Source organism: Heterodontus francisci, chromosome 16, assembly GCF_036365525.1.
Source record: "Heterodontus francisci isolate sHetFra1 chromosome 16, sHetFra1.hap1, whole genome shotgun sequence".
NCBI lineage: Eukaryota > Metazoa > Chordata > Chondrichthyes > Heterodontiformes > Heterodontidae > Heterodontus > Heterodontus francisci.
Genome location: NC_090386.1, coordinates 26,857,114 through 26,881,664, shown reverse-complemented (window position 1 = coordinate 26,881,664; position 24,551 = coordinate 26,857,114). Strand labels below are relative to the sequence as shown.

Here is a 24,551-nt window from a genome sequence, read left to right as displayed (position 1 = left end):
TGCTTTTAATTGGTTCCTGGATATACCTATACCTGTCTGTCTGTCTTTCACACATACACAGATGTCACTAATTAAAAACATAAGACACTGGAGCAAGAGAAGATCAGTTCACCCCTCGAGTCTGCTCTGCCATTCAGCACTTCTACCTCAATTCTACTTTCCCACCCACTCCCTACAACCCTCGATTCCCTGAGGGAACAAAAATCTACCAATCTCAGTCCAATATACTCAACAATGGAGCAAACACAATCCTCTGGGCTAGAAAATTCTAAAGATTCACAACCCTCTGAGTGAAGGAATTTCTCATTTCAGTCCTAAATAATCAACCCCTTATCCTGAGACTGTGCCCCCATGTTCTAGATTCCCCAGCCAGGGGAAACAACCTCTCAGTGTCTACCCCGTCAAGCCCCTTCAGAATCTTGTATATTTCAATGAGATCACCTCTCAGGGAGAGATCTGATTGAAATGTGCAACATTTTGAGGGGCCTGGATAGAGTGGAGATGAAGGGCCTATTCACCTTAGCAGAGAGGTCAGTGATTAGGGGGCATAGATTTAAAGTGATTGGTAGAAAAATTAGAGGGGAGATGGGGAGGAAATCTTTCACCCTGAGGGTAGTGGGGGTCTGGAATTCACTGCCTGAAACGGTAGTTGAGGCAGAAACCCTCAACTCATTCAAAAGGAGTCTGGATATGTACCTCAAGTGTTGTAATCTGCAGGGCTACGGACCAAATGCTGGAAGGTGGGATTAGAATAGGTGGATCGTTTTTCGTCCAGCACAGAAACGATGGACCAAGTGGCCTCTTTCTGTGCCTTAAACTTTCTATGATTCTTCTAAACTCCAGTGTGTACAGACCCAATTTACTCAGCCTCTCATCTTAGGGCAACTCACTCATCCCAGAGACCAATCTAGTGAACCTTTGCTGTACCACCTCCAAGGCAAGTATATCCTTCCTTAGATATGGAGACCAAAACTGTGCACAGTACTCTAGGTGTGGTCTCACCAAAGCTCTATACACTTGTAGCAAGACTTCCTAATTCTTGTACTCCAATCCCCATGTAATAAAGGCCAACATGCCATTGCCTTTCTAATTGCTTGCTGGACCTGCATGCTAATGCTGTGTTCCTTGTATGAGTAAACTCAAGTCTCTGAACATCAACATTTAAAAGTTTCACGCCTTTTAAAAAATATTGTTTTTCTATCCTTACTACCAAAATGAATAACCTCATACTTTCCTACATTGTACTCCATTTGCCACCTTGGTGCCCACTCACTTAACCTGTCCAAATCTCTTTGCAGCCCCCTCACAGCTTACACTCCCACCTTACTTTGTACCATCAGCAAACTTAGATACATTACTCTTGGTCTTTTCGTCTAATTCATTAATATAGATTGTAAATAGCTGAGGCCCCAGCAGTGATCCTTGTGGCATTCCACTAGTCACAACCTGCCAACTTGAAAATGCCCAATTTATCCCTACTCTGCTTCCTGTCTGTTGAACAATCCTCTATCAATGCTAATATATTACCCCCAGCTCCATGAGCACTTATCTTGTGAATTAACCTTCACCCTGAGACGGCTTATGTTTTCTAATTATCTACAAAATACAGGTGATGATAATCTAAGCCTGTTTGCCTGAGAAGCTGACATGATTTAGTTCTCTTTTTGTGAAAAGAATAAAGCTCAATTAGGATGCAGAAGATTCAATCTCACTCTTAATTTCATACTCTTTCCACAGTAAAAATAAAGATAATGGGTTATAAATTGGTCTGCGTCATTTTTGGGCATGGGAGTCACAATTTGCAGCCAACCCGTCACCGTTGTGGTGTAAATAGTTAGCAGGCAAATTTGGTGCGGCCTCCATATTTACCTGATTGTAGCATGGGTCTGAGCACTCAGCAGAGGGCCAAGCAGTGTGTGCTAATAGCACAAGGTGCAGCCAGCCTTCTCTTCTTAAAGGCAGTCTGTCTCTCAAAGCTCAATTACAGGAGGCTGCTGATGAATGTTATTGCTGCAATACTGAAAAAGGAAAATGGAACATTGGAAATGGCAGAAGGCTCCAAGTAGTCCGACTCAGCACTGGAGGCCTTAGTAGTGGTGGGGGAACAAGAGGAGACATGCCATGGTTCTGCAGGGGGCCAGAGCCTCTCAAGGACCACCCTCAGAAGGGATTGGGAGCAGCTGGTCAAGGACATCAATTACTGGTGTCTGGCCCCAAGGACTTGGCACCAGTGCCACAAGAAGTCTAATAACCTCATGCGGATGTTCAAGGTCAGTGAATGCATCTTCTCCTACCCATTTGCCTTTCATGCTGGTCAATGCTCCACAACCCCACTCAGCCAGCAGTAGTCCCTAGCAATCAGGACTCACACCTAATATCCAGATACTCCACCTCACCCTCAAACACATTTCAATGATACAAACCTCATAGCCAGCTCCCGCTACTTCCACAGACCTTCAGCTGTGGCAGACTCAACCTCCACAAACCTTCAGTTGTGGCAAACTCATCACCCAAGCACAGTGCTATACAATCATGGGCATTCTTCCCTCTCTCTTGTAGTACAAGATGGCACACGGTAGAATGGAGCAGAACAAAACCAGTGGGGCACAAGGACACCTGCACCTGCTGAACTCTATGGAGGACATGGTTCTACGCATCATGGGGCTGGCGACAATGGAGCCCATGGCGTCCAGCGTCGCCGAGAACACTGAGGATGATGGTATGTTCCAGCCTTATGCCCATTCTCAACTCTCACTTCACCCTAACCTGCTATCTGACATGCTGAGGAAGCTGCTGATGGTGTGACTCTGGAGTTCTTGTTTTCTAACCTACCCCTTTCTGATTTCCTGCTTTCAGACGCCCAAGAACTACCACCTGCCCAGCTACCATGCTCCCAGGAGGAAGAGAGAGGACACCACCACAGCACTGATGAAGAGGCCCAATCACTTGATCTGACACATGCAGTCATCAGCTCAGTTACTGGTACTGCACATACCTTACAGATCAAGTACAGAGTTAGGATCTGCACATGGGCTGCAGCCACACTAGGGAGAAAGATAGTTTGTGCACCAGTTCACCAGACGGTAAGGCTGCAGACGAGTTCTGCTACCAGGGAATCAGATGAGGACCTTGATGGGGTGGCATACAGCAGAGTGCAGATGGGCGTGCACACTGAGATGCTGGGTGCATTGGCTGGTCTTACAGGCAGCCTCCTATCACTGTTAAGGAGCATGAAGGAGTCTAGCTCCAAGCTGGCAGAGGGTATTGTGCAGGGCTTGCCCTCTCCGCAGCCTCTGCTCCACCTCCCTACTGTGTTGTAGACCCAGAGACATTGTAACTGCAGTCCCCATACCCATCACAGCCAATGTGTGGACAGGCCACCAAATCCTCTGTGCTCCCTGTGAGGATGCAACAACACTGCTGTCAAATCCAGGAACTCACCATAATACTTCCAAAATATTCCAGAGAACTTCAAGACTTTGCTATAGCAGAAGTCATTCCAAATTACCTTACCTGCAAACTGGGTGCCTGGCCTTTTAGGTCATGCTAATGCTGAGCCCTTTTCGTAGCTGAATGCTTGTCTTTGTGACAGCAAATACATCTAACGGACCTGCGTGGTTCAAGTTTGGAAATTCAGTGTCACATCAGCTGATGGGGCTGAGTGACATCGTGACAGCACCAGTTCAGATGCCTCGGTGCACGCAGGGAACGCCCGCGTGAGCACCCTTCCCAGCATGGGGCGCCACATGGGCCACACCAGAAGTGGCTGGAGGTGTAGTGTGCCCCATTAGGAGGGCCTTCATCCACTGTCACCAATGGCACCATGGATCTGAATTTTGTGCCCAACAGCTTTTATTTAAAAGTTTACTTGAAAGACTATTCAAGTTCATCATCCAATTTATATTCAAATAGTTAGAAAAATGTAAACAAATATTGCTATGCACAAAGACATGATTTGACATTTCACTGAAAAATAATTAAGGCTATTCAAACAAACAAATCTTCAAGAGGTGTGTATTGCATAGTCTTGTGTTTAAAATGGGGCCTTCTTTCCTCTCACACAAAGACCCCGCACTGCCCCACGTGCATGCACTAGTACACGGCCTTAAAATATGCAATATAAACTTTACCTAAAATTAAGGTTTTGAAACCTATGCAAAAGTTTTTCTTCAAATAATTTTGAAAAACAACTAAATCAAGAATGCTGGAAACTGAGGAGGCACATTTGCGCAGTCACGCTAAATAAATGCTACTGAAGCACCCTGGAAACTTGTGCACAATGCACTATCTGAAGTCAAAACTCCACCAAAATATCAAGTCTAGCACAAGACTTTCAGAGATGCTAAGACCTTTAAGCAAAAACAATTACAACAGAATGGTTACAGCACAGGAGGCATTTTGGCCCACCATGTCCATGCCGGTCCTCTGCAAAAGCAACTCAGCTAGTCCCACTCCCCCGTCTTTTCCCCATAGGTCAACAAATATTCTTTCTTCAGATACTTACCCAATATCATTTTGAAAACCATGATTGAATCTGCCTCCACCACATTCTCAGGCAGTGCATTATAGATCCCAACCACTCACTGTGTAAAAATGTTTTTCCTCAAGTCACCTTTGGTTCTTTTGCCAATCACCTTAAATTGGTATCCTCTGGTTCTCAACCCTTCTGCCAAAGGGAAACAGTTTCTCCCTCTCTACTCCACCTGGATACCTCATGCCTTTGAACACCTCTGTCAAATCGTCTCTCAACCTTCCATTCTCTAAGAATAACAGCCCCAGCTCCTCTAATCTATCCACATTACTGAAGTCCCTCATCCCTGGAATTATTCTTGCAAATCTTTGCTACACCCCCTCTAAAGCCTTCACATCCTTCCTAAGTTGTGGTGCCCAGAATTGTACACAATACTCCAGTTGAGGTCGAACCAGTGTTTTATAAAAGGTTCACCATAACTTCCTTGCTTTTGCATTCTGAGCCTCTATTTATAAATCCTAGGATACCATATGTCTTAGAACATAGAACAGTACAGCACAGCACAGTACAGGCCCTTCGGCCCATGATGTTGTGCCGAACCTTTAACCTACTCTAGGATCAAACTACCTACATACCCTTCATACTACTATCATCCATGTGCTTATCCAAGAGTCGCTTAAATGTCCCTAATGTATCTGCTTCTACTACCACCGCTGGCAGTGCATTCCACGCACCCACCACTCTCTGTGTAAAGAACCTACCTCTGACATCTCCCCGAAACCTTCCTCCAATCACCTTAAAATTATGCCCCCTGGTGATAGCCCTTTCCACCCTGGGAAAAAGTCTCTGGCTATCCACTCTATCTATGCCTCTCATCATCTTGTACCCCTCTATCAAGTCACCTCTCATCCTTCTTCGCTCCAATGAGAAAAGCCCGAGCACCCTCAACCTTTCTTCGTAAGACATGCCCTCCAGTCCAGGCAGCATCCTGGTAAATCTCCTCTGCACCCTCTCTAAAGCTTCCACATCCTTCCTATAATGAGGCGACCAGAACTGAACACAATATTCCAAGTGTGGTCTACTCAGGGCTTTATAGAGCTGCAGCATAACCTCGCGGCTCTTAAACTCAATCCCCCTGTTAATGAAAACCAACACACCATACGCTTTCTTAACAACCCTATCAACTTGGGTGGCAACTTTGAGCGATCTATGGACATGGACCCCAAGATCCCTCTGTTCCTCCACACTACCAAGAATCCTGTCTTTAAGCCTGTATTCTGCATTCAAATTCGACCTTCCAAAATGAATCACTTCACACTTTTCCAGGTTGAACTCCATCTGCCACTTCAGCCCAGCTCTGCATCCTGTCAATGTCCCGTTGCAACCTACAACAGCCTTCCACACTATCCACAACTCCAGCAACCTTCGTGTCATTGGCAAACTTGCTAACCCAGCCTTCCACTTCCTCATCCAAGTCATTTATAAAAATCACAAAGAGCAGAGGTCCCAGAACAGATCCCTGCGGAACACCACTGGTCACCGAGCTCCAGGCTGAATACTTTCCATCTACTACCACCCTCTGTCTTCTATGGGCCAGCCAATGCTGTATCCAGACAGCCAACTTTCCCTGTATCTCATGCCTCCTTACTTTCTGAATGAGCCTACCATGGGGAACCTTATCAAACGCCTTGCTAAAATCCATATACACCACATCCACTGCTCTTCCTTCATCAACGTGTTTTGTCACATCTTCAAAGAATTCAATAAGGCTTGTGAGGCATGACCTGCCCCTCACAAAGCCATGCTGACTGTCTCTAATCAAACTATGCTTTTCCAAATAATCATAAATCCTGTCTCTCAGAATCCTCTCCAATAATTTGCCCACTACCTACGTAAGACTCACTGGTCTATAATTCCCAGGGTTATCCCTATTCCCTTTCTTGAACAAGGGAATAACATTTGCCACCCTCCATTCATCTGGTACTACTCCAGTGGACAGTGAGGACGCAAAGATCATCGCCAAAGGCGCGGCAATCTCTTCCCTCGCTTCCCGTAATATCCTTGGGTATATCCCGTCTGGCCCCGGGGACTTATCTGTCCTCATGTCTTTCAAAATTTCCAGCACATCCTCCCTCTTAACATCAACCTGTTCGAGCATATCAGCCTGTTTCACGCTGTCCTCACAAACGACAAGGTCCCTCTCACTAGTGAATACTGAAGCAAAGTATTCATTTAGGACCTCCCCTACCTCCTCCGACTCCAGGCACAAGTTCCCTCCACTATCCCTGATCAGCCCTACCCTCACTCTGGCCATCCTCTTGTTCCTCACATAAGTGTAGAACGCCTTGGGATTTTCCTTAATCCTACCCGCCAAGACTTTTTCATGTCCCCTTCTAGCTCTCCTAAGTCCTTACTAACCACTTCTCAACGTACCCTGCCACTTTCAATGATTTGTGCACATATACCCCCAGGTCCCTCTGCTCCTGCACCTCCTTTATAATTATATTCATTTTATTTTGCCTCTTCTCGTTATTCCTCCCAAAATGCATCACTTCACACTTCTCTGCACTGAATTTCATCTGCCACACGTTCGCCCATTCCACCAGCCTGTCCATGTGCTCTTGAAGTCTATCTCTGAACTCCTCATAGTTCACAATAATTCAAAGTTTTGTCTCATCCAAAATTTTGAAATTGTACCCTGCACACCTAATTCTAGGTTTGATCAAAATCTATCACTTCTCATTTCTCTGCATTAAATTTCATCTATCACTTGTATGCCCATTTCACCAATTTGTCTGCAAATTTTGAAATTGTGCCCATACATCCATGTTTAGTCATATAGATCAAGAAAAGCAGTCCCAATACAGATCCCTGGGGAACCCCACTATATACCTTCCTCCAGTTGGAAAAACAACCGTTTATCACTACTCTCTCTTTCCTGTCAATCAGCCAAACAAAAGACAATTGAACATGTTTAATATTTAATCATGTTACTGTGAAATAAGTCATTTATATAATGTTTTAAGCCTTATCTTGGACATCAAACTTTCAGTTAGTGAGTAGAAAGGTTAAATTCTTTTTTTAAAAAAAGCATTTTAAGTGATTTTTTTTTATTGATAGGGAAATAATCCTGAATAACCTATGTACTTCGTGGTGTCTCATGTACAGTTTTCCAGCTGTTTTCATCACTTCTGATTTATACATTCCCTACCCCTTCAGTTTTGATTGGCAGTTTTATTTTAAGACAATCAGCAAAGTGTGACAACTAGAAGTGTGAAAAATGGAAGTGTGTATTAGGTGCAAAACTTCTAATATATTATATAGATAGATCAAACAGTTTTTCAAACCCAGAGCTAGACGTTTACAAGCAGTCGCAATTACCCTCTGCATTTATAAACAGCCAGTTACTCGCATTCACCTGTCACTTTCCCATAGTAGGAATGTGAACAGTAGCCATAAAAGGGACAGGCCACTAAACAGGCAACTAAATATGACAAGAATGCTCCTGATCAATGCTCCCTCTAAATTTCTCTTCGCTGTGTGCGGCCTCGCATGCATGCACCTTAAAGGGAACACTTTGTGCACAGCCTGTTTGTCTCCTCCACAGCACATTCCCAATTGCTGCGTGGCTGTGCAGCGTAGAGGGAGCGTTGCTTATGACCCCAGTCGACCTCTGCTCGGGCAGGAAGTGCAAGTGAACATCGTCTGGTACAAGACTTGTACAGTATTAACACAGATCCATTAATCAAGAGCTCCTGGGATAATCAGTCACAACTGGACCAGTCGGAGTACTCTCATGCCCTCTCAGCAAGAACAGAGTATTTTACAACAAGTCTCACAAAGTTGAGATCTGAAGCTGTCAGAAAGGCAAACATGCCACGTTAGGGAGCTGCTACAGCATCCTATTCAATTGGTGCAACACTATCAGTGATTTTAAAGTGAGTGTCAAACTAATTGAGTAACAATGTTGTACAATGTAAGATATACAGTCTGATCAGAATATTAGTCATCAAAACATCCACCCATTTCCAGATGGTTCTTTTATGAGTCTGAATCGAATTTTAGTGGCTGTTGAGGCATTAATACCAGATTAAAATAAAACAATCTACAAACATCTTTTGAGCTGCAAACACACATACTTATCGATATCTATACTATATTAAAAATCGTGTGCCGCTCGCATTTCCTGTAAGCATCACATTGATTTCCTGTCACACTTCATTCGACATACTTCAGTGACTGGTTCAAACTAAAACAGCAGCAAATTAGAATTGAAGAGTCAGGGAATGCATAAATTCATAGCAAGGAAAGCAGCCAGAACAATCAGTGGTCCTAAGAGCACATTATGTATTATGTGGCATAATATGCCAATTATAAAAATACAGTGTATTCTCCAACTCACCTTGAGGAACACATGGGAGATATGCTAGTTTATAAACATTAAAAAAAAGTTTTGCATCTGTCACACATCAGGCAACAGACTTTAGGTGCATAGCCAAGTTTTAAAAAAAATCTAACTGTCGCCTGAAATTTACAGATAATCACAACTATTCTCTGACAGACATTAGAAGTTTATGCAAAGCTACAACTACCTGTTTATGCCTAGTTAGTGCTGTAGCCTTAAAGGCACAGACAAGATTAGGATCTGAATATCACAAGCATATCCCAGATCAGAAACTAGCAGTCAGCAACACAACAGGAGATTGCAAGTTGCTAAATAAAGTACCCAACAGGCATTCTATTCTGTAATGGACTTTCAAGATAATGAAGCCATAATGCAATATTTTCTGTCCTCTTCTCCCACATAGAAGTATTAAATGCCATTTTCTGAGGAGGGAGTTCATACTCCACTTATTTTGTTTCAAGCTTGCTCCTTTTGCTAACCGAGACACTAGATAACCATCTATTCTTGGACTCTCCCAAAGCCACTCAGAAGCCTGTTCAAGATCATAAGGTAATTTAATATAACATTTCCACATCTAATAACTTTAATCACAAATTCTCTGCATTTAACATTTGCAAATGCAGTACAAAAATAAACTGCCCTTCAATTAGCAACATAACTCTTGGGTTGTCCTGGTATTTAACACTTCACTCCTTCACACAAATTTTACAGCACCCTTTCTCACTTTAACTCTTTAGGAACATAGAAACAAGAGTAGACCATTCAACCCCTCGAACCTGTTCCACCATTCAATAAGACCATGGCTCGAAAAAGCCTTTGCTCCATATCCCACGATACCCTGAAGCAACAAAAATCCACTGAACTCAGTTTTTAAAATTTAATTTGATGCCCCAGCATCCACAGACTTTTAGGAGAAATTTCCAGATTTCCACTGTTCTTTGTTTGAAAAAGTATTTCCTAATTTCATCAAATGGCTGAGCTCTAATTAAGGTTATGCTCCCTTGTTCTGGCTTTCCCCAAGAGGAAACAGTTTACCTGTATCTACCATATGCGGGAGTGGCACTGGGCAAATTGCTCTTTCAGAGAGTCAGCGCAGACAGATGGGCCCAATGGCCTCCTTCTGTGCTATAAGAACTGTGTGATTCTGAATACTGTTATTATTTTAAAGGGATCGATTAGATCTACCTCAACCTTTTCAGCTCAGGGAATACAAACCAAGTTTACATAATCTGTCATCTTATTTTAATCTCAGAAAGCCCAGCATCAGTCTGGGAAATCTGCACTACACCCACATTGAGGCCAACATATCTTTCCTGAGGTTGGGAGGCCAATATACCTTTCCTGATTCACAAAGCTGAATGCAGTATTCCAGGTGGGGTCTGACCAAGGTTCTGTACAACTAATTGAAGCATCCCAAATGGTATCTGACCAGGGCTCTGTACCACTGAAGCATCCAGATAAGGTCTGACCAGGCAGGGCTGTGTACAAATGAAACATCACTTCCTCACTCGTATTTCAAACACCTTGAGACAAAAGCCAACATCCCATTAGCCTTTTGTGTACCTGCTTTTAGTGATTTGTGTACATGGATACCAAAATCCCTCAGTCCTCTGCAGCTCGTAATCTCACCATTAAGACAACATTTGGATTTGTCTCTTTCTAATCACAAGAGAATGACCTCACACTTCCCCACATTGAACAGCATAGCTCTTAGAATCTGCATTTCATTTTCCCCCTCTTGTTTCTTTTCCTTCTTTTGTTCCTAAAATACTACTTGAAGCCATGTCCTCCATGAAAACTGAGCTCAATACCCAGGCTCCACTGCACTTACACCTCCTTACCCAACGTAGAAGCCATGGTTGGGATCGGGCGGGTACTCAGTCCACTTCAACAGTGCTCTCTCGAACTCGATGCCAATCTTAGTGACAGATTTGGCAGGCAGCTGAATCAGCATTTCCAGTAGATGGGGGCACTCTCGGTCTTTGGCCGGCTGGTAATGGATATAACCTGTCACCAAACACACATGGTACAAGGAACTGTCAGATGCTGCCAAATACCTGTAACAATGTTTACTGTGAAAACAATGATGCTGTAATGTAAATAGGATAGCAACTGGTGACACTGTAATGTCCCATGAATAATTTTTTTAAGCATTCATAAGTGTCCAATTTATGCTGCATACCCTGCAACCTAGAGGATGTTGCAGTCAGTGAGGCAGAGGTACTTGATTGATTAAAGGAACTAGGACTAAAATCCCATTGGTAGATTGTACATACTTGTGAGGCAAAGGAAGTTTAGGGAGGAAACTTATGGAACATTGGCTACAGTCATAGGGCAATCCTGGGGATCAGAGGATCGGCATCAATATCCTGGGAGTCACCATTGACCAGAAACATAACTGGACCAACCATATAAATACTATGGCTACAGTAGGTCAAAAGCTGGGTATTCTACGGCAAATAATTCACCTCCCAACTCCGCAAAGCCTTTCTAACATCTACAAGGTCAGGAGTGTGATGGAATACCATTCACTTACTTGGATGAATGCAGCTCCAAAAAGACTCAAGAAACATCCAGGATAAAACAGCCTGCTTGATCGGCACCCCATCCTTAAACATTCTTTCCCTCCATGACCGGCACACAGTGCCCGCAGTGTGCACCATCTACAAGATACACTGCAGTAATTTGCCAAGATTTCTTCAACAGTATCTCCTGAACTCATGACCTCCAATACATAAGTCAAGGGCAGCAGGTGCATGGGAATATCACCATCTGCAAGCTCCCCTCCAAGCCACACACCATCCTGACTTGGAAATATATTGGCATTCCTTCATTACTGCTGGGTCAAAATCTTGAAACTCCAACAGCACTGTGGCAGCACCTATACCAAACTGACTGCAGCTTTTCAAGAAGACAACCCATCATTTTCTCAAGGGCAATAAATGCTGGCCTTGCCAGAAGTGCCCATATCCAAATGAAAAAATATTTTTAAAAAATCATTAAGCAGTGCTGTGCTTCACAGGATTGGGAGCAAACAAGTAAATGTAGTACAGATATTTAAAAAGGGAGACCAGACTGGCTTGACCATCTACAGGCCTATGAGATTATCATACATCAGGTAAAATAACCGCATCTATTCTAAGGGATGGGCTGGAGGAGTACTTACATTGTAATAGCTTAATAAGAAACAGGCAGCATGGCCTTAAAGGGAAAGATCCTGCCTGAAGACTCTTCCTGACTTCTTTGAGGATGTTAGAATTGGTAGATAGTAGCACTCATTTTGATATATTTTCTCATTTTCAGAAAGCTTTTGAAAAAGCTCCACACGGAAGACTTTTGATTGAACTGACAAGGAATCTACAATAGAACATGGGAATGAACAAGAATAGTGGAAAATACAGAAAGCAAAAAAAATTCTCATGAGTGATATAGAAACAGACTGGCTGTGGTAGAAACAAAGAGGAGCACTGAGTACAGACCCACAAGGTGCTTGGCCCTCTAATGTTTCTGGTAACTTAGATACTAGCTGTGGCTACAAGAGCAGGTCAGAGGTTGGGTATACTGCAGCGAGCAGCTCAACTCTTAACTCCCCAAAGCCTATCCACCACCTACAAGGCAAAAGTCAGGAGTGTGACGGAAAACCCTCCACTTGCTTGGATGGGTGAAGGTGCAACAACACTCGAGAAGCTCAACATCATACAGGGCAAAGCAACTCGTTTGACTGACAGCCCATTTATCACCTTAGACATTCACTCCCTGCACCACCAACACACCGTGACTGCAGTGCATACCATCTGCAAGATGCACTGCAGCAATTCGCCAAGGCTTCTTAGACATCACTTCCCAATCCTGTAACCTCTATCACAGAGGACAACGGCAGCAAGTGCATGGGATCACCACCCCCTGCAGCTATCTAGAGCCAAGAGCCTAAGGGACATATTGTAAAGTATTACATGGCATAGATAAGGTAAGCCCATATCGTTCCTTCAAAGCAAGTCAGGAAGGGAGGACCAGAGAATGTAACTAGAAATTAGTGAATAATAATTTTACAATAAATATCAGGATAAACCACAAAGGGTGAGAATGTTCTACCAGGCAGGGGAACAATAGTAGAACTTTTGAGTGCAAATCAAATAAAATTAGATGCCATAATGGGAGAGTTAATGTACTTGCAGAATTAGTTTTGATGGGCTAAATGCTCTTTTTCCCATCTCTAATAATAGTTGTAGTGTATATCTGAACTACAGTACCATTGAGTGGCTGTTTGCGGGGCCGCAGGAACTACAATCTCTCCTGGTTCCGCAGCACCATCTCTAGGTGTTACAAATAACAACTCGGAACACATAAGGTTGGAATGAGAAACAGGTATCCACCCCAGCCAGCTCTGACCCCACTCAGACCACTTTCATCTACTTCTTGCCTTCGTACTAGGCCCCGAGTGAATGAGCAGAATCCCTCAAATTCTCTTCTGAACACTTCAGCTGGAGCACAGATTCCAGCACTTCCAATTAAGTGGGGATTTTCATACTCCAATATAGGAACACAAGAAATAGGAGTGGACCATTTGGCCCATCGAGCCTGCTCCGCTATTCAATACGATCGTGGCTGATCTTAGGATTCAACTCAACTTTCCCGCTCACTCGTCTTAGCCCTTGATTGAGACACCAAAAATCTGTTTATCCCAGCCTTAAATGTATTCAATGATGGAGCATCCATAACCCTCTGGAGTAGAGAATTCCAAACATTCACAACCCTTTGAGTGAAGTAATTTCTCCTCATCTCTATGCCAAATGATTGGCCCCTTATCCTGAGACTGTGCCCTCATGTTTTAGATTCCCAGACCAGCAGCAACAATTTCAGTGTCTACTCTATCCAACCTCTTCAGAATCTTGTATGCTTCAGTGAGATCGCCTCTTATTCTTCCAAACTCCAGAAAGTACAGACCCAATTTACTCAACCTCTCATCATAGGAAGATATCCTCATCCCAGGGACCAATTTAGTGAACCTTCGCTGTATTGCCTCCAATGCAAGTATATCCTTTCTTAAATGTGGAGACCAAATCTGCACATAGTACTCCAAATGTGGTCTCACCAAAACCCGTACAATTGTAGCAAGACTTCTTTATTCTGTATTTCAATCCCCTTGCAATAAAGGCCAAGGAAGGAAGTTCCCAGGTAAACGGCTCCACGGGGTTTTACAACAGCTGCTGATATTTGCAAAGTCTGCAATCTTGTGCATTCTTGGAGCTTATGAATAGCTAAACTACTTAAAAGAAAATTTGCAACTGACAGGAATCTTAAATTAAAACTCAGCAGACGCCAGACCTGTCAGCATCTGAAAGAGACAAGTGCTTCTGGAGAATGAACAAGTTGCGTACTTTATTTTGGAATCATGACAGGTATGCTTTTATTTTGCTTTCAATTTATTATATGCTGGGGTCAGGCCTGCAGCAGAGACAAAAAGAATGTGAAAAGATTTGTCAAAAGCTTTAGATCACTTATGCAATTGGGCAAATTAGATAAATGAGGCTGCACTTGAGGACTCAAGAGCTGCTATCATTTTAAAATGAGGATATCATCACTATAACTAATCATCTTTTCCCCAACATGTACAGATCTAGCCATCTCAGTCTTCCTTCACAGCTCACTACCAGCTTTGTTGCCCTTCCATGAATCAGGTTCCACTCATTTTTTTTTTATAGGTCTCTTCCCCATCAGCACTCTCTTCACTGACTGCTGGTGTCTCTTCATCCCAGGCTCCACAACCAAAACAGCAGACACTTCCGTCTTCCCATCCACTACTGCCAGTGGCCCTCCCCAATCTTGGCAGCATGCTTTTTAAAAAATCAATGATAAGGGTATTACTAATGACATCTTTCTAACCCGTTGCTTCACTTATTTATCTTCATTAGAATATATGCCACATTTTAATGTGTTTTGATATGACAGAGAATCCTGTACCGTAGGTCGCGTAATATGAAATAACTATATCCATGTTACCTTGTCAATTCAACCCTTGCGAATTTGGAGCCTGGACCACTGTTGTAGTTGAGAAGAGGGGAGAGGGGAGAGGAAGAAAGATGTCAGGGAAGAGTAAAGGAGAGGTGGAGAGAAGAGGCAGGCAGCTCTTACTGGGTTTGTTGTCTTTGCCCTTGGTGGTGATAGCGAGTGTGTGGACATACAGCCGAAGGTACCAGGGCACAACCTCCATCAACAGAACTGGAAATGCCCGGTATGGGTGATTATTGTAGATCAGAGTGTTGATTTTGCCTGTCTGAAGACCAAAGCCACTCACGTATCTCTCTGCGTAGAAGACAGGCACTTCAGGTACCGCTGCACAGAAATCAGAAATAATGAAGAAAACATTGCATAATAGAGAGATCTTATAAATGTTTCGAACAACCAAAAATATCAAAGCCCTTGTTTATGTTGCTAGTACATATGACTTAAATTGAATATAATCTTCTCATACTGCAGTAGTAAGTCATAGCATGCTGAATTCACCTTGTTCTTTAATCATTTCAAATGGCCCCATTCCAATATAATGCACGCTGTGGCAACCAGTCCAACAGTTAGTGCATGAATCTCTGTCTGATCTTTCCATCTCTCTCCAGTAGAAAGGTATCTCCTTCCTACCGCACCACAACAAATGCGGTGAAATTGAGAAATGAGCAGAATAGAGTTGAGTTTGCATCCCACCATTCTGGGTTATCTATTGTTGGTGGTGAAAACATATTTTGACACCACAATGCTGTAAAATCACATATTCCACACGTTACAAAAGCCCTCTTGATAAACAGCTTCCGCTTCAGTTTTATCCCTTTTCTCATTTTGCTGTTGATCCCTTGCTAGGGCATGCTTCTGTTAATTGTGTATCAATTGTTTGATTATATGCAGGTGGAGAGTGTTAATTGGGGTCTTACTTGAGCATTTATAAGCAGACACTTACTAAAACTGGTGAAGGGTTTTGAGGAGTTACATGTTTGTAATCCTTTTATTCTACACAACAAATGTGAAACTGAGTAAAGATAGGTTCCAGCCCTATCCTTTCAAAACAAGCTTTCTGGAGTTTAACATGGTAGCACAGGATTGTTGCCTACAGCTTAAGGTTGGAAACTAGGATTTTTTTTTTTTTTTTACATAGAAAACTAAAATCTCATGGGCCATTGTGGAAAGTATGGCAGAAAGCAATTGCAAGTTGTCAAGGTATGATTAGCCTTTGATGTTGAGTCTGAACCAGATGACCAGTGGAAGAATGAAGTGGACATTTGGACACAGGTTACATTTTTACCAAAAAGGAAACAAGGTATGGCCTTGGTGTTGCCACTACCTACCAAAAGTAAAATCTGAAGTAAAGTATTTTCTGAACTGGATGCTAGTCAGTTGGATACTGATGATGGGTTGGATCTGCTGTTAGAATTCTTGGATGAAATTTACAAGAAAAATGATCTATTGAATGTGTATGAGGCATGGTCAGACTTTGACAGCTTTTGGAAAACAGATGGTTATTCAATGGAGGAATATATCATGGACTTTAACAGACTGTATAAAAGATAGAGAAAATTCAATTTGGAGATCCCTGCTTCAGTGCTAGCTTTTAAATTGCTAGATTGTGCTAGGATGTTGTATATGGACAGGCTCCTGGTTCTAACTGGGGTTTGGTTCTTGGACAAAGACTCCCTGTTGAATCAAATGTCTGTTGCCTTAAATAAATTCCTGGGGAAACAGTCACTTCCTGCAGCCCTGGTAGAACAGGATATTCTGCAGTGACAAAGAATGGAGGACTCAACATTTACTAGATTTTGAAATGGTACAGATGCTGGAAGCAAGCATAAGTACAATGGAAGAGTTAAAGATGGGAGGAATGAGAATGCAAGCACCTTTAGGCAGGTCTGACTATTACAGTGGAAAACAGAATTGGAACAGCAATCGTAGGTGAATGAATCTCCGGAATGCCCAAGGAACAGTTAATAGATGCTTCAGATGTGACTCGAAGTATCATTATGCAATGAACTGCGCTAAGCGGAGGGGCAGAGTCCTCGAAATAAAATACCTCAGAGAATTCTGAGGCAGATGATGATGATACTGATGAATCTGAACAAATTATACTAGTTATAAGGAGTTTCAGTCCTGTGATGAATGTGTTAGAATGGATTTGTTCAACTGTGCTGTAGAGGATAGTACTTGCCCAGTCAGGCATTATTGTATACCCTTAACAAAATCTGATGTTTTTAGTCAGTGTTAAAATGGTATTAATTGCATCAGGTGTTAAGAATCAGAGATAAAAAAGTAAATTGTCTTAAAGTTACACAGACAAATTTTCTCACCCTCCTTGTCAGAGATTAAAATCCCTGCTAAAGGATGCAGGTGTGATTGATGAAGAGTGGACAAGGATAATAGAAAAGATTCATGAAAGTGTGAAATCTGTAAAAAGTATCGGACACCATGTCCTATTGTAAGCCTTCCATTGTGATGTGACTAACTAGGTAGTTGCCATGGATTTAAAGGTATGGGACAAAAACAACATTTTATAGACCTGGCAACTAGATTTAGTCTTTCTATAATAAATAGTAGGGACAAAAGGGTGATTATAGACAAAATTATCAAGAAATGGATAGGGACTGGACTTGGGGGACCAGCTAGGTTTCTGAGTGATAATGGAGGGGAATTTGCCAAGGACTAGTTCAGAGACATGTGAAAACATGAACATTATGGTTATGAATACTGCAGCTGAAAGTCCTTTCAGCAATGAGCTCTGTGAAAGGAATCACGCAGTGGTTGATGAAATACTGCACAAAATCTTAGCTGACCAGCCAAACTGAAAGTTGACAACTGCCCTGGCATGGACGGTTATGTGAAGAATTCACCAGACAGTTGCAGGATATACTCCTTATCAATTGGTCTATGGGAGGAATCCCAAATTGCCTTCTATACTGTGCGACAGTCCTCCTGCTCCAGAAGGTACGATTAGTTCCTTTTTTCTTTCTTGCATATTTGACTGCTTTACATGCAGGGAGACAGGCTTTCATCGAGGCTGAGGTCTCTGAGAAAATTTGGAGAGCTCTGAGACATAATAAGGTCATCTGAGGCAGAATTTAATTTAGGAGATTTGGTGTATTATAAAAGAGAGGGCCATAGAGGATGCTAGGGCCCTAGTCAGGTAATCGATCGTGATGGTAGTTTTCAAGCACGGAAATCAAACCATTAAGGTTCATTCCTCACGATTGATCAGGGTTGATTACAAAATCTCAGCATCTGAGCAGTTGATAGAGGGAAACGAGGCACCTTGCATCTCAAATACTTGTGGTTTGTGATAAGGTCTTGAGGAACAGAATGAGGTAGATCAAGGATTTGATAGTAATGTCAGCGATCACGACACTCAGGAAAGAGCTATCGCATCCAAAGGGTAATTGCCCCGAGTAGGTACTTGGGTGACATATATTCCAGAGGGGTCTAATAGATGGAGGGATGCAACAATTGCGGATGTGCAGGAAAATCTACAGGCAAGTTTAAATATTTGTTCAAGCTGATTGCCAAGAAGCAAGGTCCATGGACTGGCAGAATTGGGTGAAAGAGTGGAGGGTAAGAAAGCACAGTGCAAGTTCTAATAGCTTACGTGGAAGTGACTCTCTTGCGTAAGGAAGCGATTACATACTGGAGAAACAGCCTCCGATAACGTGCAAGGGAGATCTTCTAGCAGTAGTTCTGAAAGACATCCAAGTGGCAGTAGTTTGAGCAGATTCCACAATGAAATGAGGGGTAGAGAGAAGTCTTGGAATAGAACTAGAAGCCAAAGTCCCCATGACCGTGAAGTTTTAATGGCTGCCAATAAATTTAAGGATAAACTAATGAGAAGCAAAACATAAGGAATTAGAGAGTTGGTGAGAGTTTGGAGTTTATTGAGGTACCCAGATTGGGGGCAGCCAGCCTTGTTACATAAATGGATTTGCACTGAAAGTCCATCCCAATGGAACTTGAGGCTAAAGCAAGGCTAGTTGCAAGGGGTTTTGAAGAGTGACTGGGTGATACCGATGTTCGAATGGTGTCTCCTACAGCTGGAAAAGTAAACATAAATTCTTTTAGCCACATATTCATGGGAGTGTAGATCCACTGACTTAAGGCTGCATTTCTGCAGGGTGATGCACATCTCTCTGAAAAGTATCTGAAACCACCTAAAGAGGCAGCAGATGCAGAAGGAAAACTATGGAAACTGAACAAATGCGTCTATGGCCTTAATGGCTTCCAGGGTGGGGTATTTCTCGGTGAGGTCTGTTTTGTTGAAAATTGGTTGTGTTCAACTAAAAGCAGATCCTGCAATGTTTTATTGATATCAGAGAGGGCAACTTAGAGACATCTTCATGAAGCACGTTGATTCCTTATTGGGTGGTACTGCAGATTTTGAGAAATTTTATTTGGGCAGAATGTAAGATTGGGAGTCAGGCTTGTGAAGCCTTTAAATATACAGGTTTAGATATTTAGCAGAGTAAGTCTGGAATAACTTCAAATCAACAACCCTATTTAGAGTGTGTTACTCCCATCCTGGTTAATCGTGTTAGGTCATCACAAAGCTGATCTAGCTAAAGCGGAGACTGAGCAATTGCAAAGCCTGGTGGGTCAATTAAACTGGTTGGCTCTCAGACTAGCCTGATGCTAGTTCTGATGTGCTGGAGTTAAGCACGATGAAGAAACATCCAAACATTGAGCATGTCTTCAGGGTAAATAAAACATTAAAAAAAACAATCTGGAGAAAGGTGTACTGAAGTTCCCATCCTTGGGTAGCCCAAAGAACATGACGCTAATAATTTTTAGTGATGCTTCACATGCTAATCTTCCTGATGGGTATTCGAGTGCAGCTGGCTTCACAATATTTCTGATGGGTGAAAATGGGAAATGTCCTGCAGCGTGGGAAGGTAAGAAAATAAAACCGGTCATTAAAAACATTTTAGCTGTGGAAACACTGGGTCCTGTGGAGGCAGTGGATATAGGGTTCTATTTGTCAAATATTTTGGGTGACATTCTGAACAAGGGACATACTGAAGATAGGATACCCATTGAATGTTATGTGAATATTTGTTCTTTGTGGGACAATGTACACTCTACAAAAAGTGAGTGAGAAAAGACTGCATATTGACCTTGCTGGATTGAAACAAATGCTGGAGAGAAAGGAAATCTCTCAACTGCATCTACCCATTTAATTAAAAAGCTAGTCTAACTATGACCATGAAACCATTGTCGATTGTTGTAAAAACCCATCTGGTTCATTAATGTCCTTTTAGGGAAGGAAATCTGCTGTCTTTACCTAGTCTCGCCTACACATGACTCCAGACCCAGAGCAATGTGGTTAACTCTTAAAATGCCCTCTGAAATGGCCTAGCAAGCCACTCCGTTCAAGGACAATTAAGGATGGGCAATAAATGCTGGCCTAGCCAGCAATGCCCACATCCCATAAATGAATAAAAAATGTCATCCGCTATCTGTACTAGCATTTCTTTTTGTGTAGCAAAGAAATTGTTAGGGGTGCTAGAGTAGGGGCATGTTACAATATAATACTTGGTACCCAATATGGAATTTTTGAAATGTTGTTTGAGCATAGTAATCCATTTTGTATTATAAAAGAAAGGTAATCTAATTGTATCAATTGTTTGATTACATGCAGGTGGGGGGTGTTAATTGAAGTCTTACTTGAGCACTTATAAGCAGACACTTACTGAGACTGGTGGAGGGTTTGAGTGAACAGCTACATGTTTGTAATCCTTTTACTCTCTGCACAATAAATGTGAAACTGAGTAAAGATAGGTTCCAGCATTATCCTACCATAACAAGCTTTCTGGAGTTTAACAGCTTCTACGGGTGCATTCATCCTCTTGTACTTCATGTAAGTTGCCATGTCTTATGTAAAGGCTAGACAGTGAATATTGGCAGATTATTTAACCAGAGGGAATTCACAGCTCAGCCCAACTTGCCTTCACTAGAATACTGGATTTGTCCTGTGAGCAAAGGTGTACAGTGCTCAAGAACCTTGGCTGATTTTATGTTAGCTCAGAACTAGTGGTCTAGCGATCAGAACACACTGTATAGTCAGTTACCTGCACTTATCAGTACATAAAATTTATGTACTTCATATATAGATAAACTAAGGTCTTCTACTTAGCATATGTAGAGTCAGAGTTTATGATCAGTCCAGTTTTCCTGTACTTGTATTTAGTCAGATCCGAGTTTCTGCAGTTATTGTATAAATTAATTTTAAGATTCCAACTGCATAGTCAGTTTCAGGCTACTGTAGTTTCTGTATAGAATAAGACCAAGATTCCTGTACAGTCGGGTTCCTGTATTGTGTGTACAGTCAGAGACCACAGCACTTAACTTCATTAATAGTGTTAGCGGGGGCCTCTCAAAAGAGATAGTCATGCTTCAGCTATACAAAGCCCTGGCTAGACCATACCTGAAGTACTGCAGTTCTGGGCACCACACCTTAGAAAAGATAGATTGGCCTAGGCCAGAGTGCAATGTAGATTTACTAGAATGATACCTCAGCTCAAAAGGTTAAGCAACAATAGATTTGATAAAGCTAGAGTTGCATTCCCCGGACTTTAGAAAGTTAAGAGGTGATTTGATTGAAGTGTTCAAGATGTTAAGGGGAACATATTAAGTAGATTGGGAGAAACTATTTGTTAGTTGAAGATTCTAGGACTAGGGGGCATACTCAAAGTTAGAGCTAGACCTTGGGAGTGACATTAGGAAAATATTCATGTAAAGAATGGTAGAAGTTTGGAACTCTTCCTCAAAAGGCAATTGATGATGGATCAATTGTTAATTATAAAACTGAGACCAATTAAATTTTTGTTCGAAATGCATTACAGGACATGAAGCAAAGATGGGTATTTGGAGTCAGGTCGCAGATCAACAATGATCTCATTGAATGGTGGAACAAGCTCAAGGGGCTAAATTGCCTATTCCTGTTCCTATATTCCCTCTTTTTTTTTTTTGGTCAGGCATCAGAGCAAATGGTTGCAAAGATTCTATATAGACTCTTAAAAGCACCCATCCTGACTGTGCATGGATCAGAGGCTTGCCCTCACATTGCAGTCAGAAGTTCCTGTACTGACTGTAAATGCGAAACTACAGTTCCTGTACTTACCAAATTGTTTGGACAGTTTCCATTTTAATGCGATGTTTAAGGAGTGTGATGACTTGCTGTACAGCTGAGGGTTCAGGAGGTTGTACACAGCATAGGATCTCCACTGCCCATGCACTGTTGTGTTGAGCCACATGGGTGCTGGTGGCATAAGCTCTTGGGTGTCATTAATCTAGAAAGTTGTACAAAAGAATTTTTTTTCTTTACAGTTGTGTTGCCTCTTTCACAGCGAAACTATTCAAAGTAAACTCTCTTCTATACCCTATATTCATCAACGGCCGGAGCTGAAAGGGTGGGATCAGGGCCTATTACTAGTCTGTAACCAATGATACCACTAACATACTATCACAAGGCAACAGAGACCATGTAGGCATGACTCTACTCTCCAACTTACCATTCCTCCCCTTCCAGGATACACATAGCCCAGGGGATGCATATGGCCCCAACAGCCCTGGAGATCATTTGGCTGATCTCTGCCATGGTGGTGGCTTCAGCATTCCTTGACTAGGAATGGTTGGAAATATCAGTTCCTAATGATCTCTGCTAGAAATTGTAAACTCTATGGGTCAAGCACTGCCAAGACAGGACTTGTCTATGACTCCAGCCACCTCCCACTTAAAGTTGCCAACACTCAAGGTCTAAACTCTCAAAAGGCGGCCATTTGAGCTGCTGGTACCTCGTGAACCAAAGCCCCACACACCAGCTGTTTGGGTAGACATCATGAAGGGATTAAAACATAATCTGAATCAGTTCGGTACCTTATCTTTGTCTGTGATGTCCACATAAATTGTACTTTGTGATGCTAGAGGGCACACCTCTGTCAATGTCCGTGAAAACATCTTAAACAGTGACCATTCTGTAAAATACCAGCAATGCAGCAGAGTAAGGATGCAGTACCAAATGACATATGACCACAGCAATTTTTACATACCAGTACTCCCTGTACACACACATATAGGAATGAGAACTGCACTGCTTCTACTCTATTTGACTCATATCTGAGCTCAGTTATATGGTGAGTGTGATTTGTTTGTTCTTAGTCAAAACACTAGATGGCAAACCTGAAATAGCTGATTGCTCAATATGGGTGACTGTTTAAAAAAAAAACTGGGAAGATTATAAATGGAGTTTCTTCTGTGCACAGTATTATTCCAATCAATCAACATTTATTTATGTTGCACCTTTTAATGCAGAATAACAGCCCAAAGCACTTCAGAGGTATAATCAGACAAAACAAGACACTGAGCCAAAGGAAGAATCATTAGGATGTGTGGCCAAAAGCTTGGTGAAAGAGATGGGTTATAAGAACAGTCTTAAAGGAGGAGAGGAAGATGGAGAGATTTAGGAAGGGAACTTCAGAGTTTGGGGCCTAGATGACTGAAAGCACAACAACCACCTACATTTATGTAGAGCCTTTAATGTAATAAAATGTCTCAAAGCATCATGGGACAATATCTGATACCAAGTCAGAGATATTAGGACAGCTGACCAAAAGCTTGGTCAGAGGTGGTGGTTTAAAAGTATCTTAAAGGAACAAAGGTAGAGAGACAGTGAGGTTTATGGACAAAGAGCTAAGGGCCTCCTCCACAGCTGTAGGCGTTGCCACCAGTAGTTATATAAAGGTTTAGTGTAACTACTTTGCTTTTGTACTCTATGCCTCTATTAAGCCAAGGAAATAAAAGGCAAGCTATTTATAAGCAAACCCAAAACAAAAACTGGAAATGCACAGCAACTTAACATCCTTTCTGAAAACCGATGCTGATTAACATTTCAGATGCATAACCTGACAAGTTATGGCTCAGTGGGTAGCACTCTGTCCGAGTCAGAATGCTGTGGGCTCAAGCTGCACTCCAGAGACTTGAGCACATAAGTCAGGCTCGAACAATTCAGTGCTGAGGGAACACTGCATGTTTTTCAGATGGGACATGAGATGGAGGACCCCCTTCCTCACCCTCTTAGGTGGGCTTAAGATTTCATGGCACTATTTTTATTTTTAAAAAATTCTTCCTTCAATGTCACAAGAAAAAAAAATTCTGGTCATCTCATTCCTACATTACGAACAGTGACTACACTTCAAAAGTACTAACTAGCTGGAAAGAATTTTGGGAATCCTGAGCTGGTGAAAGGCACTATATAAATGCAGTTGCTTTCTTTAACCCTTTGATGAAAAGTCCACATCCAAAATGTTAACCTGCCCTTTATCTTCAGATGCTGAATGTCTGATCCCAGCATTTTAATTTCATTTCTAATATACCTACCTTTTTTTCCAGAGCCAGAGGCATAGAGGTCAAACACGACTGACAGGCTCTGTATCAGCTCCCAGGAGGGACTGGTACACAGCTGATCCTAGACAAGACAGCAAAAAAAATACATTCTGTATAGTAAGAATGCAAAAATGTAACATGTGACAAATGACCGCCATTACAAAAGCTTGAACAGATCACAGTCGTCGAGTTGCATTTCATGAATTATTAGCTAATCAAGAAGACATTATTGATGTTTGTAGCCTCATAAAGCTAGATAAATTCATGGCAATGTGG

At 42.2% G+C, this 24,551-nt stretch overlaps 1 protein-coding gene across 1 annotated transcript in view; it reads right to left on the bottom strand.

Moving 5' to 3' along the window:
* Positions 1 to 24,551, bottom strand: part of pigt (phosphatidylinositol glycan anchor biosynthesis, class T) — a 46,407-nt gene that overhangs the window by 5,753 nt on the left and 16,103 nt on the right. Inside the window, exons 6-10 of the mRNA XM_068048048.1 lie at positions 24,270 to 24,357; positions 22,770 to 22,867; positions 22,015 to 22,183; positions 15,009 to 15,209; positions 10,718 to 10,883 (exon numbers count right to left, since the gene is read on the bottom strand). Of these exons, the coding sequence (XP_067904149.1) occupies positions 10,718 to 10,883; positions 15,009 to 15,209; positions 22,015 to 22,183; positions 22,770 to 22,867; positions 24,270 to 24,357 (722 nt within the window). The remainder of the gene's footprint in view (positions 1 to 10,717; positions 10,884 to 15,008; positions 15,210 to 22,014; positions 22,184 to 22,769; positions 22,868 to 24,269; positions 24,358 to 24,551) is intronic.